This window comes from Puma concolor, chromosome D4, assembly GCF_028749965.1.
Source record: "Puma concolor isolate L17-30 chromosome D4, mPumCon1.1.hap2, whole genome shotgun sequence".
Taxonomy (NCBI): domain Eukaryota; kingdom Metazoa; phylum Chordata; class Mammalia; order Carnivora; family Felidae; genus Puma; species Puma concolor.
This window is the reverse complement of record NC_141679.1, coordinates 90,253,605-90,266,312: the sequence shown is the minus strand read 5'-3', so window position 1 is coordinate 90,266,312 and position 12,708 is coordinate 90,253,605. Positions and strand designations below refer to the sequence as shown.

General features: G+C 59.5%; 1 protein-coding gene across 14 annotated transcripts in view; it reads left to right on the top strand.

Annotated features, from left to right (window-relative positions):
• The window catches only part of RAPGEF1 (Rap guanine nucleotide exchange factor 1), a 132,143-nt gene that overhangs the window by 93,130 nt on the left and 26,305 nt on the right, over positions 1-12,708 (top strand). For 8 of the 14 annotated variants that reach the window (XM_086684338.1, XM_086684331.1, XM_086684330.1 and 5 more), the window contains 2 exons: positions 4,403-4,602; positions 6,890-7,048. In XM_086684338.1, the coding sequence (XP_086540464.1) occupies positions 4,403-4,602; positions 6,890-7,048 (359 nt within the window). The remainder of the gene's footprint in view (positions 1-4,402; positions 4,603-6,889; positions 7,049-12,708) is intronic. The other 6 variants (XM_086684333.1, XM_086684332.1, XM_086684339.1 and 3 more) reach the window with 2 other exon arrangements.

Sequence of the window (12,708 nt, the reverse complement as noted above, 5' to 3'; positions counted from 1 at the left end):
CTTGTCGCCCAGCTCCTTGCTGGGTGTCACCCAGCATGTGTCACAGCCTGGGTGGTATGGTCTCCCCGCTGGAGGGAGAGCTGGCCATGCAGACTGATGAGGTCGTTCCCACCTGTCATTCGCTCAGGAGAAAGCAGGGCACTACTGGTGGGAGTCACCAGGGGCAGTGCTAGGAACATCTCCCTCTACACGAGCAGGTGTCTAGGGAGCTACTGGCCCTTCCCCTCCACCCACCTTACCTTGACTTGAGCAGTGTGCCAGTGTGCCGTCCTGGGCTCACACCGTCTCCTCTCCCTCTCTCCCCTCTCCCCTCTCTCTTCCTCCCCTCCTCTCCCCTTGTCTCCCCTCCCCTTTCCATTAAATTATCCAAACCCAGAATGCAGGGTAGGATTGCATCCATGCAGACTGCAACAGATGTGTGGTGCCTGGCCACGGAGCCAGGGGCCTCACCTTCTCAGCTCTTAGAGCAGGTCAGGGCACGCAGGGGTGTAGAGAGGAGGAGGAAAAGGAGAGTCGTCCGCTCTTGCCTTTCCAGCAGCCTCAGGTCTCCGGTGGCTGAAAATACTTTCTGTTAATTTAGACGTCTATTTTTAGGCTTTATTTCCTCTATCAGTGTCTGTAGCACTTGTGTCTGCAAACCTTTAAAAACTAAGAGCTTAAGGTGGGGCATACCTGGGTTAAGGCTTCCCGCACGGTCGTATTTAGTCCTTACGCCCTGGTCAGGCAGTGATGTTGGCGCCCGTTTTATAGATGAAGAAACGGGAGCGCAGGGGGACTAAGCCTTGCCAGGATCACCTGGCAAGTGGGTGGCAGAAGGGGGTTCAGAGCAGGCCTGTGTTTTCCCAGCACAGCGCACGCACTGCCTCCCGCGCTAAGAAGGAGAGCGACCGGCCCTCCTTTGTGGAGACCGTATGGGTTTCAGTAGTGACCCCCAGGCAGCTGGGAGTCGTTTCTGTGCCCCGTGAAAGGACCCCAAACCTGAGGCACAGCCCTCGTCTCTAGTCCGCTCCTCACTCCCTGAGGGGACCCTTGGGGCGTTCCAGGCTTTGCCCCAGTGGAAAACTTGCACAGTTGCTTTGAGAGAAAGGAGGAGATCGACATCATCCCTTATATGTGATTAATGCTGGACGAGCTCGTACACACGCAGTGCTGGTGTCACAGTGTCCTCCTCCTTTGGGTGGCACTGACATCCTTAGGGTCCTCGGCCCCTCTTGCTGAGGGCAGCCCCCCGAGCCCCTTGTGCCCGACAGGCTTCCTAATCACTGCCCTGGGTGCCCGCAGGGAGCACCAGCCTGCGAGCGTCTCCAGTGATGCCGCTGCCCCCTTCTCTGAGCTCTTGGGCTGCTTTTGAAACGGACCCCTCTTCCTTATTCCTCCGGTCGCGAGCCTCACTGCTGTTTCTCTGCTTGGTTAGCCGGTCCCTGCGAGGACTTCGTCAGTTCAGGTCTTGTGGAAGCTTCCCGTCTGAGTCCGCCACAGAGGGTTGTGTGCGGTCTTTGTAGGGGGCACTCGGTAGGCATGTGGGGTCCCCTTCAGAGGCTTGCGTCTTCCTCTGGGGCCTCATGGTGTTGGTGCCGCATGGAAGGAGAGCCTCACGGGGCTCAAGGGGGACAGTGAGGTGCGCTTGTGGCAGCTGTCCCCTCCGGGCGAGACTGCCTTTACGTACCGCGTTTTACAGCCACGCTCTGCTCAGTGCTTGTCGGAGTGAAGGCCCTTATACCGGTTCTTTTCAATCCCCCTTTTGGTGAAGGACATCAGAAAGACATCCCCCGAGAGAGGCATTCCCTATCTACCCTCAATGTGGAGACTATTTGAAAACACAGAATTAAGCCCTGCAAAATTGTCCTGGCCACTTTTTCTTGGTATCTAGCGGGTGCTCATAGCGCTTGTGACATGACCCAAGAGGACAGCACCCAGCTCCAGATGGTGCCTTCGCTGGCATCCCCGTGCCTGCCACACACGCACCTAAGTTCCCTTGCTTCCAAACCTGGACGCTTTTCCTTCCCAGCTCCCGTCGTCACCGGTTCCCCCCTGGCGCGTGCACAGCGGCCCCGTAAGTACGTTGATCGGCCCTCGTTCCTAACTCGTGAATCAAGGAGGCATAACAGCACCTGCCCTTCAGCCATGGGCGTGTTGGTGTTGGCCGGGGATCCCCTGCTCTCAGGAGCTTCCTCCACTGCCGAGAGAAGAGAAAGGCAGTACTGCATTCCGGGCCGGCCTTGACCCAGACTTTGCCATGGGGAGTGTCACGCGCAGGTTCTAGTCCCACAGAGAGACGGGGATCGGAGAAGGCCTTCCTGAGGATGCCAGAAGGCTGGACACAGGTCCAGACGGTCGCTTTCCCGAACCCGTGGAGTCGTCAGAAGGGCCTGGCTCTGGAGGTGGGGCTTGGATCACCCGAAAAGTCAGGAGCGAGGCGCATACTGATGCTCGCACCCGAGGGCCGAGGCCTCTGCGCCTGCCTCAGGAGAGGGCGCCTGTGAGGACGGGTCCCTGAGACGTCTCGCCTCCCCGCGTGGGTGAGGCCCCTGCTGGTGTCTGCTGCCGGGGCCGCTCCGGTGATGCCGCACGGCTCAGGCGAGGGAGCCTGTCCCTGGGCGGCCGCACAGCTATGGGCTGTGCCACCGTGAAGCGGCCGCTTGATGGCAAGTGGCAGGGCGGCAAGGGCTGGGGTTTCTGGAAGGATGTTTAGGGAGGAGAGGACGCACGCATTTGAATTCAAACACGTCTTTCTTTGCAGTTTGTCTCTCGCCCGAGAACGTTCTGTGGCCTCTGGGCTGGAAGGGGGGGAGCGGAGTTTAGCGGCTGTTACTTGTTTACCCAGTGGGTGCGTTACAAGACCCACCCCGGGGCCGCCGCCTGGTTTAGCAGGGACTCAGCCGGGACGGAGGACACGTGTTTCCTTCACTCATTCATTCTGCAAATATCTGTGGACATCTGCGGCGTGTCACGTGCTGACGATGCAGCCGTGGACCCGGCGGACCCTTATGGTCCCTGCCCTCCAGGGGCTTCAACTCGAGTGGGAGGCAGTAAGCCCTGTTACATCAGCTTTAAAAGTGTATCCTGCATCAAACCACTCTCCCCGCCTCCGCCCACCCCGCAGTCTTTCGCCCGAACCACCACAGAAGCCCCGCGTTGTTTTCTCAAGACAAAGCGGCCGTGGGCAGGCCCCGAGGAGAGCCCTTGTTGGTCCTCGTCCCCACGGCATCCCTGCCCCTTTCCCACAGCCTCTCGTGACCCCCCCCCCCCCCAGGCGACTGCCTCACTCCTTCCAGTCTCCCCTTGCTGGCTCTGCTCTGCTCACCGCACCCTGGGCCCGGCCTCGGCCTTTGCTGGCCTGCAGGCTCAGTGCAGAAGTCCTTCACGTGGCTCATCCGTGCTCGGGAGAAGCGCCCGCCACCAGCCCGCTCTGCTGTCCACCCCCCCGGGCGCCTCTCTCCGGGTCTGTCTCCTGCCTTGTGGGAGGGTGTAGGCCTCAGGTGGGCAGAGGATTTGTTTGCTGGCCCCTGTGAGGCCCCGGCAGCTGAGCCGGTGCCCGAGGCGTTGGTGCTCCTGGGACAGTCCCGCAGACGGCTCAGGACACGCTGTGGGAAGGGCTGAGTGGCCACAAGGGGGAGAAGGTGGGGCTGCCGAGCAAGCGACTGGCGAGGAGCCCCTGGGGACGCCGAGCCACGAGCGAGGGAGGAATGTGCCCGGCAGGACTGGGAAGAGCAGGGAACAGCATGTGCACACGTCCCGGGTGTCCCAGGTGCCGGAGGAGGAGTGCGTACCTGGGGGGGGGGAGGGGGGGAACAGGGCCAGAGACCCCCAGGGCTTGTCAGCAGGGAGGTGGGGGCCCCAAGATGCTTTTTTATTTTTTTAATTTTTTTTTAACGTTTCTATTTATTTTTGAGATAGAGAGACAGAGCATGAACGGGGGAGGGTCAGAGAGAGGGAGACACAGAATCCGAAACAGGCACCAGGCTCTGAGCTGTCAGCACAGAGCCCGACGCGGGGCTCGAACTCACGGACCGCGAGATCATGACCTGAGCCGAAGTCGGCCGCCCAACCGACTAAGCCACCCAGGCGCCCCAAGATGCTTTTTAAAAAAGAGGCTTTATTTCTTAGAGCTCAGCGACACTGAGCGGGAAGTACATGGAGTTCGCGCGTGTCCCTGCCCCCACACGCCCGGCCTCCCCGCTGTCACCGGCTCCACCAGAGCGCCACACGTGGGTCACCCAGCCTGCAGGGTCGCGCCGGCCTCGGCCCGAGCCACGGTTTCAGTAGGGCTCCCTCTTGTCGTGTTTCCAAAGCTCCTGGCCTGGTGTGGCGGGCCCGCGGGGACGGGTCGGGGTGCGGAGGGGGCGCGCTGGCGGGGGACCCCCGCTCACGGCCAGGGCCCCGCCCGCTCTCCGTCTCGCAGTGCTGGCCTACATGCAGCTGCTGGAGGACTACTCGGAGCCGCAGCCGTCCGTGTTCTACCAGACGCCGCAGAACGAGCACATCTACCAGCAGAAGAACAAGCTCCTCATGGAGGTGTACGGCTTCAACGACTCCTTCAGCGCCGAGGCCCCGCAGGAGCTGGCCCCGCCCCCCGCCCTGCCTCCCAAGCAGCGGCAGTTGGTAAGCCGCGCTCTGCTTCCGGGGCCCGGGCCGTGCGTGCCGTGCGTGCCGCGCCGGGTGCCACGTGGCGCTCTCACTTCCTCCTGGCCGGCTCACGGGCCTGCTCCTCGGCCTCCCCGCCCCGGGGGTGGTGGCGCCCTCGCTTCCATTGCCGCCCCTGCAGCTGGGCCTGGCTTGTGCTCAGAATGTTTGCTTTCTCTGCCGACGGTCTCGTGTTTTTTCCTCTCTTCTTTGGCTCCACTATAGACCTCCCAGAAAGGAGGGACTCCATCAAAGCACAGGGCATGGTCTGTGCACGGCCATCTGTGAACTTGATTTACATAATGGCCTCGCTACACAGGGTGACTTACACCCCACCCTGGCCAGGGATGGCCCCGTGGAAACAAGCCCTATTGAAGCACGATGGCCGTAAACAGAGCCGTTCTGTGTCCCAAGCACGGTGCCCCTCCTCCCCTGAAAACACTCCTGTGTGAGGATTCCCTATAGGTAATGAAGCCCCAGTCGGCGCAGAAGGCCGGCTGTCCTGCGTGGGCAGCATGTGAGATTCCGGGACCGGGCAGGGGGGGTGTGCCTGCTGCCCGCCTCTGAACCCTGTTCTCCCTGCTGCCGGTTTCCTAACCACGTGGACTGTGGTCAGGTTGTAGCATCCAGGCATCTCATCCGGCCGTGCTTTCCGGGAGGAGTGCACCTCCGAAGGGGATTCTTGTTCAGAGCTGCACGTGCCGTTTTGGTCATGGGCTGGCCAGCCTGGTGGTGTTTCCACCGCAGAGGTGACCGGCTAGCTGGCCATCTTTCGTCTGTCCTGAGGGTACACAAAGGTGCCACCCTTCCCTTGCTGGGAGGCAACTGCTGAGTGGACAACCAACGTCCCCAGGTCACTCCCCGAGCCCCCGCCCGCAGGGTCCCTGAGCCCACGTTCAAGTGAGCTCAGGGGCCGACAAGGCAGGAGCACGCCTAGCCTGTTGGGAGACAGCTCGGTCTGTCAGAGGAAAGGCAGCACCCGCCCTGGGTTCTTGGCCTGCCACTGTCTAGCCGTGTCTCACGGCTCAGACTCAGGGTCTCAGTCCTTCACCCACCCTGCCCACCCCCACGAACACCCAGATGTGCCCCAATGTGAATCTGAATTACTCTGAAAACGTTTCAAAAAGGGATCTTTACCATGGAAATAGAAATGCCTGCCGCATGGACCCCTAACCTAAAATGTTTGGTTGAGCAGCCGAACCAGATTTCATGGAGATCTGAGACAGTCTCGGCCCCTCCTGCCAGTGTCCACAGGTGCCCCTTGGCATCTTCTCCGCACTGTGGAGCCCACAGGCTTCACACACATCCCTAGTGAGCACGCTTGGAACCAGAGCCCGTCTGGGAGCACCCGCGGAGCACCTCACCATGCTGGCAGGGCAGACGCTTGGCTGAACGCCTCCCTATGTCAGCACTGGGGCTTCTATCTGGTTTCCCATGATCCTCTCCACAGCCTCTATCACCCCCGTGTTAAGTAAACTGAGGCTGAGAAAGCCAGAGTGACTTAACTGGAGCCTACCCACTGCTGGAAGTAGAAGATGGCGGGGACCGAGCCCAACTGTGGCTGAAGCCCCGACACGGCATGTGACGTGCCCTGTGCCGGCTGCTTGGCGTGCCCGCTCTCAAATGCAGGTGCAGGGAGGACTCTCTCCGTTTTACCAGCAAAACAGTAGTGATCACTGTGCCCGTCAGCCCACGTACAGTGTGGCAGTCACAGTCGAGTGCCTGACACATACGTGGTCCCGGACAGCGTTGTCCCCGCTTTACGGATGATGAACCTGAGGCACAGAGAGTTTTAAATAATGCCCGAGGCCACGCAGGTCACGAACAGTGAGGCCCAGGTTCAGAGCTGGATGGCCTGGTCCCAGGAGTGCACGCACTCCACTGGAGCATGATGACTGCCTGGGCTGCTCCCACGGAGGAGGAAGAGGTCCTGAGTAGTAAGTGGAAGAAACGGGATTCAGAGCCAGGTCCATGGGGCTCCAGGCCCTCTTGGCCTCCTTGTACCTTACAACCACTTCCAGCGGATGCGACTTGTACGGAAGTTCGCTTTTTAAATCTGTCACGAGGAGGTGAAGGAGGGCACCCTCTCATCCGGGTAGCCCTCAGCAGGCGTCTTTGATTCCTAAGCTGAGCGGAGAAGCCGTCCCTCTCCAGAGTGTCCGAGCAGACTTAGGTAGCAGCCTAGGTATGCTTCTCGTATACCTGCCTGACCGTTCTCTGCTTTTCTCCCTCCTTCCCTGTCTTCTCTCTCGTCCCTTCTGTCCAGCAGGCCTCCTATGCTGCTTCTTCCTTCTCCTCTGTCTCCTACTGTGTCCAGCAAACTAAAGTGGCCTTCACCCCCGAGGACGGCAGTGCCACTCAGGGCATCAGTGTGTCCGTCTCTAACTCCTTTCTCAGCCGGCACGGCAACTTGCCCGTGCCCTCGGTGAGTCGCTCCCCGCTGCTCTTTCTCAGAAACGTGAGTGCGATCTTTCGTTTGTCGCCTGTGCCTGCTGATGTGTGTGCTGCCACCCAGGCCGGACTCTGTCCTCCTGCAGACCCTGCACAAGGGGGAAGGGGCGTGCGCGGTTGGCTCTCTGGGGCCTAAGGACTGTGTGAAGTGTTGGGGTGGATGAGGTGGGGGTGGGGATGGGGGAACGTTGGGAGCCCCGCTCTGAGCCCCACTGCTCAGGCGTAAACTGGCAGAGTGTTTTGGCCTTTTTATTTTGATCTCCCTTGGGCCTTGGGTCAGCCCTGTAAGTGTTCTGTGTTGAAGAAGAAGTAGTCTTTGCACAGGAAGCAAGGCCAGAGAGAGCAGGCTTCACCAGGCTGTGACGGAGTTTGAGTCTGAGTCTGGGGACCCTGTGTGACAGGCCATTCCAGAACTCAGTGGCCTAAGATGACGGTAACCACTTGGCATTGCTTAGGACACAGGTCAGTAGGCTGACTGCTGATCTGATTTTGGCTGACCTAGCTAATCTCTCCGGAACCTCAGCCAGGACCGCGGGCTGATTTGTGGTCCTCATGACCCGCTAGCCTCCGTGAGGCTAGCCCGGGCTTGCTCCTGTGGCAGCTGGCGGGGCTCCAAGGGAGCAAACGGAAGCACGCGAGGTATCTTAAGGCCTAGGCTCGGAATTGGCACCCTGTCACTTTCTTGCATTCTCTTGGTTGAATCACGGGGCCGGTCTGGATTCGGGGAGTCGGGAGGTACACTCGGCCTCTTGCGGGGGGGCGGGGGGGGGCGGGGGCGTTCCAGCAGATCATGTTGCAGAGGGACAGACGTGAACAGAGGAGGGGAATGGGTGCAGCCATTGCTGTGAACGGTTTACTTCTGAAACTTAGGGGACCCTGACACTGGAGGAGGCACGGTGCCGGTCTGTCGTCTTTTGCTGGAATCTCCATCTGTCCAGGAACCGAAAAAGCTACAGTTCTGCATTTAATTTGTTGAAATGGGACTGAGCAGCAGGGATAGAACACGGACAGGGGTTCGTCTGGGTCCTCCTTAAAATCAGTTCTGCCTTTGGGTAATTTACCTACTCTTCTTGGCCTTCACTTCTTTCCATTGAGGTTATGCTTTTACTCGTCTCTTCTTTTGTGATTGTAGGGAGTAAGTAAAATCATAGGAAACTGCCAGGCACGTGGTAAGCTTAGAGATGTACTATCATAGCGCTTGCTCTCAGAGCTCTGGATTCTAGTCTCCGCTCTGTCCTAATCCTGCGCATGAGAGCTTGGACGGATGACTTAACCTCATGGTCAACCCAAATGGACTTCCTTTTCCCTCTAAGACCAGTGAGGTTGACCTGGTGACTCTCAGAGAGAGACCTACCGAAGCTCAGGTTCCCAGTGTGGTCCTGTCTGGTTTCCGTCTTTGGGAACCACCTATCCAGGGCCCGGGTCGAGATGGTCCTGCCTGCGGTGAGGAATGCACTGTTCTTTTGGGTGCTGGGGCCTAACTCTTGAGAGCCCTCGGCGGCCCTGTGCTTGCTATGGAAAGGCCACACAGCCTCCCTGCCTCCTCCCGGCCCTGCCCTGGCACACAGACGCCCTCTGTTTCCTCAGCAGGCACTTCTGGCGAGTTTCTTTCACAAATCGTGCAGAACTTGGCCTTTAGACAATCCAGCTCTTGACCGTTTTTTCCCCTCTGTGAACAGAAGGAAAGTGTGAGTTATCCTAAGAAAGCGTCCACAATGTCCCTTTTGAATGGTTTGGGCTTAGGGGGCTGTCAGTGAGCTGCTCTGTTTACTCCGGAGTTGATGAAAGTTTGAGGGCATTTTAATGAAGCCTGGGCTTGAGTATGTCCCAGTTTCCAGCCCCGGGACGTAGGGAAGTCCCCAGACACCTCGCATCAGAAAGACCACATTCTGCGTACCAACTCCGCAGCAGAACCCAAGGGAATGAACTACTAAAGGTGCTTTATTTCCGAAAGGGAAAGTCCCCCACCCTACTCCCGCCTCCAGAGCTGTTAGTAATGGCCTGAAGGTTTGGAACGTTTGACATCTGGCACGCTGACCCCCTCCCCCTCAAAGTGGTGGTGTATTGCAAGGCCAACATCTTTGTGTATTTCCTACTTGCCTTCTGAGATGAGCCCAAGTGGAGGGCTTTGGGTGGCGCTCAGAGCGGCCCGTTATTCCCAAATCTCCTCGCTCTGTCTCTCCTGGGCCTCTGTCGTCAGTCCACCACAGAATTCTGAAGGGACGCCATTTAGGGGTACAGCAGTTGTCAAACCCGAAGACCCCTCACCCTGTCAGCGACCTGTTACTCCTACCAAAAGATTCTTGAATTGGAGCAGGACGGCTGCATTGACCAAGCGTAATTGAAACGGGGGCTGAAAAAGCCTCTTGTTCGCTCTTCCTGGTGTTCCGGGTTGAGTTTAACTCAGCGAGCGCAGGGATTCTCCTCGTGCAGGGATCCGCAGCGGCTCAGAGGCCCCGTCACCCTCGACAAGCGCTTGCCTTTCGGTGGGCAGAGTACAAGCATGGAAGAGGCTCGTGCTTGTGAGCCAGGGTGTGCGTAAGCCCGATAGAGTCACAGGCTGTCGTGGGAACTGTCGGGGCCGTGGAGCCGGGACAAGGACAGAGCCTCCTGGGAAAGGTGGCACTTGGGCCGTTGCCTGAAGGACAGTTAGGATTTCCGGGAGATAAAGGGCAAAGGTCAGGGAAAACAAGTCCAAGATGTTCCACGCCACGGATGTTCTATCCTGCCTGGAGGGTGGGGGCCTCCTATGCATTCTGGAAGGTCACCGCAGGTGTAAGCGCTCAAGGAGTGAGGTTATGGGGCAGCTGGCTGAAGGGTAGTGAGCAAGCCGGCCCTCCCCCGTGTGCTTAGCGTCGCACACCTTCACTGCAACGGACCTTTTCCCCCGAGGCTCCTTCCTGAGCATGGCCCTTGGGGGCCACGCCAGGGGGTGCTCACACTCTTCCTGGCATCTTCCACTGTGTCTGCCCAGCTCTCGTCCCACAGAAGCCTTCGCTCCCAGTCCACAGACTTCCCGTCCTGCCCAGCTCGTGCTGCGTCCTGAAACTTGGACATCTACCCAGACAGGCATGTGGTCTCTGGGCTGTTAGATAGAGGAAGGTGTTCGGGGATATGAGGAGTGAGCGAGTGAGAGCCAGGAAGGATGTGGAGAGCCAGGCGCAGGGGGGCCGGGTTCCCGTTCCTGATAGGATTCCGCCGGGCCTTGGCAATGTAGCTGGCCCCGGAAGGCACTTCAGTGATGTGCCTTCTTACAGACAGCTCTCTGACCTGATAGTGGGGTCCTCCCTTTCTGTCCCCAGAGTCTCTCTCTCGGTTGCTGGTACCCCCCCGGGCTGCCTGCCCTGTCCTTCCTGCAGCCCCACCATGCTGGCCGCCCGCCCTCCGCCTCCAGTCCTTCCGGCGGCAGCCCTCTCCGCTCTGCACTGAATCCCCAGGTCCCTCCTCTGGCTTGCTTCGGCTTTGCCTCTGAACGCTGGTCTTGTGACTTTAAAAAGGATCTTAAAAGTTGGATCGGGTCTATATGCACTTGACCCTCGACCAGGGTGTTGAAAACCTCCCAGCAGCCATCAGGGTTGCCAGTGCCCTTCAGGGCTTGAAATGTTGACGTTAGAACAGTCACCTTCCTCCACCCCCAGACTGGTTTCTGGTACAGCCCTTCTCCGCTGACTGCAAGGCGCAGGTATTTTACCCCTAGAAGATGGACTCAGGTGCTGGGAATGTGTTGAAATGCTTCTTTACCATCTTGGCTTCCGGAATGATTCTGGAAGTAAAACTGCTGAGAGACCCAGGTTTTGAGGAGAACTTGAGAGGGGCCCATGATAACTGTCATTTATTTGAAACCTTTTTAGGGTAAGAACATCCAGTGCGTATCGTCTCTAAGACTTCAGTGAAAAAGGACGGGGGAGGGTGGGCAGAGCAGCTGGTGTCCCGTCCTGGGCAGAGTGAGTCTCTGAGGTGTTGAACCCAGGTTTTTGCACGTCGGCACAAATGCTTTCACTGGAAGGCCTGCTTCGTGGACCGTGTTCCTCTGCCGTGCCTTCCCCTCACAGTGAGACGGCGAGGGCCCACTCCCTGAGACACGTGGAGGCCCCTGAAGTCCCACGAGTGCCTTTGTCTCTCGCCTTTGCTGCCTTGAACGGCAGCCCAGCGGCTGTCACAGAGACCGTGGGCTGAAAGAGCGATCTGGCGAGCAGACAGGAAGTGAAAGTGCGGAGGACAGACGGTGGAGTGGGGAAGGGGGGGAGAGTGGCCAGGAGCTCAGGCTTGCTGGGCTGGGCCCGGTGTGTGCCTTGTGCTGGAAGAGAGAAGTCCCTGGCTTCCTCGGAAGCCTCTGTGCCTTGCCGCTTCCTGATGTTGACTTACCTCTGTGCTTTCCTGACCTGCGTAGACCTCCCTCACTTTGAGAGATGAGAGCGGGGGAGGGGGTGGGCGACGCTGGCGGCCCAGGGACGGGGGGTACCTCTCCGAGCTCCAGCTGTCCTGGCTGGGGCTCCGTTCCGCTGGCCTGCCAGACTTGCCAGGCTCTCCCTCAGAGTGGCCCAGCCCCGCCGTCGCAGGGAGAGCCAGGCCTCTTGGTCGCGTGGTCCTTCCTGGCCTGCGGAGGCTCTGGGGCCTGTCGGGGTTTCACACCCCGGAAGTCGTGGGCTCGTACACTGCCCCGTTCTTGGGGGCCGTACCGTCGAGTAGGGTCCTCAAGGTGCAAGTGCGGGCGCCTCGCCAGACCCGGACTCGTCCCCCTGGGATTAGGAAGTAGACCCCACAGGCCCAGCCAGGCCCCTCCGCCCCCATCCTTGTTGTCTCTCGGAACGTTTCCACCGTCCCCGAGCTGCCCAGGCAGGAAGCGAGGAGCGGTCTTTCCTCCCCGGCCACACACGCGCCACGTTGACCTGTGACGTGCCCCGCCGCTCACCAAGCCCTGCTGTGCGTCCTAGCCTGGGCCCTGAGCCCCTCGCCTCCAGCCCTGTCGCTGCTTCCCTCTCCCCGCCCCCCGCACGGCTCCTGTGGCCTCCCCACTGGCCTTCCTGCCACCGTGCCCCCTTCTCGCTGGCCAGGTTGCAGTGTCCCCTTATCACTGCAGAGCCTTCTGAGGCCTCACCAGCTACCAGTGCCCACCTGTCCCCGGCCCACGCCCTGTGCTCCCTCCGCCTTCTCCAGGCGCCGACTCCCTGGCTCTCCTGCACATCCTTCCTTCTGTCACGTGTCCCACCCTTCCCGGCGGCACCCGTCACCTTCCCCACCTTGTTTTTCCTTACTGGCGGGGTGGACCCGAGCGTGCCGCCTCCGGATCAGTAGGCCGCCCTTTCCTCTTCGGTGACGGGAGCCCCGAATTGTCGTGAAGGTTAAAGGCAGAGCACATGTGGAGCGAGAAATGTAGTGAAAGGCACACAACCAGTGTTTAACAAAAAGGGAGGCATCATAGTAACGTTTATTTACCACACTGGGAAATTCTTTCTTTCTTCTGGAAGGCTCAAGTTCTTTTTTCTTAAGGTCGCAAATCCTCTGAGGCTGGGGCTGGGCTTGTTACGTGCTTGCAGCCTTGGTACGTAGCTCAGGGCCGAGCCAGCAAGCAGCGGGTGCTCTGTGACGCCAGACTGACCAGGAGGGTGTTCGTTCACCCAAAGGCAGGGAGCA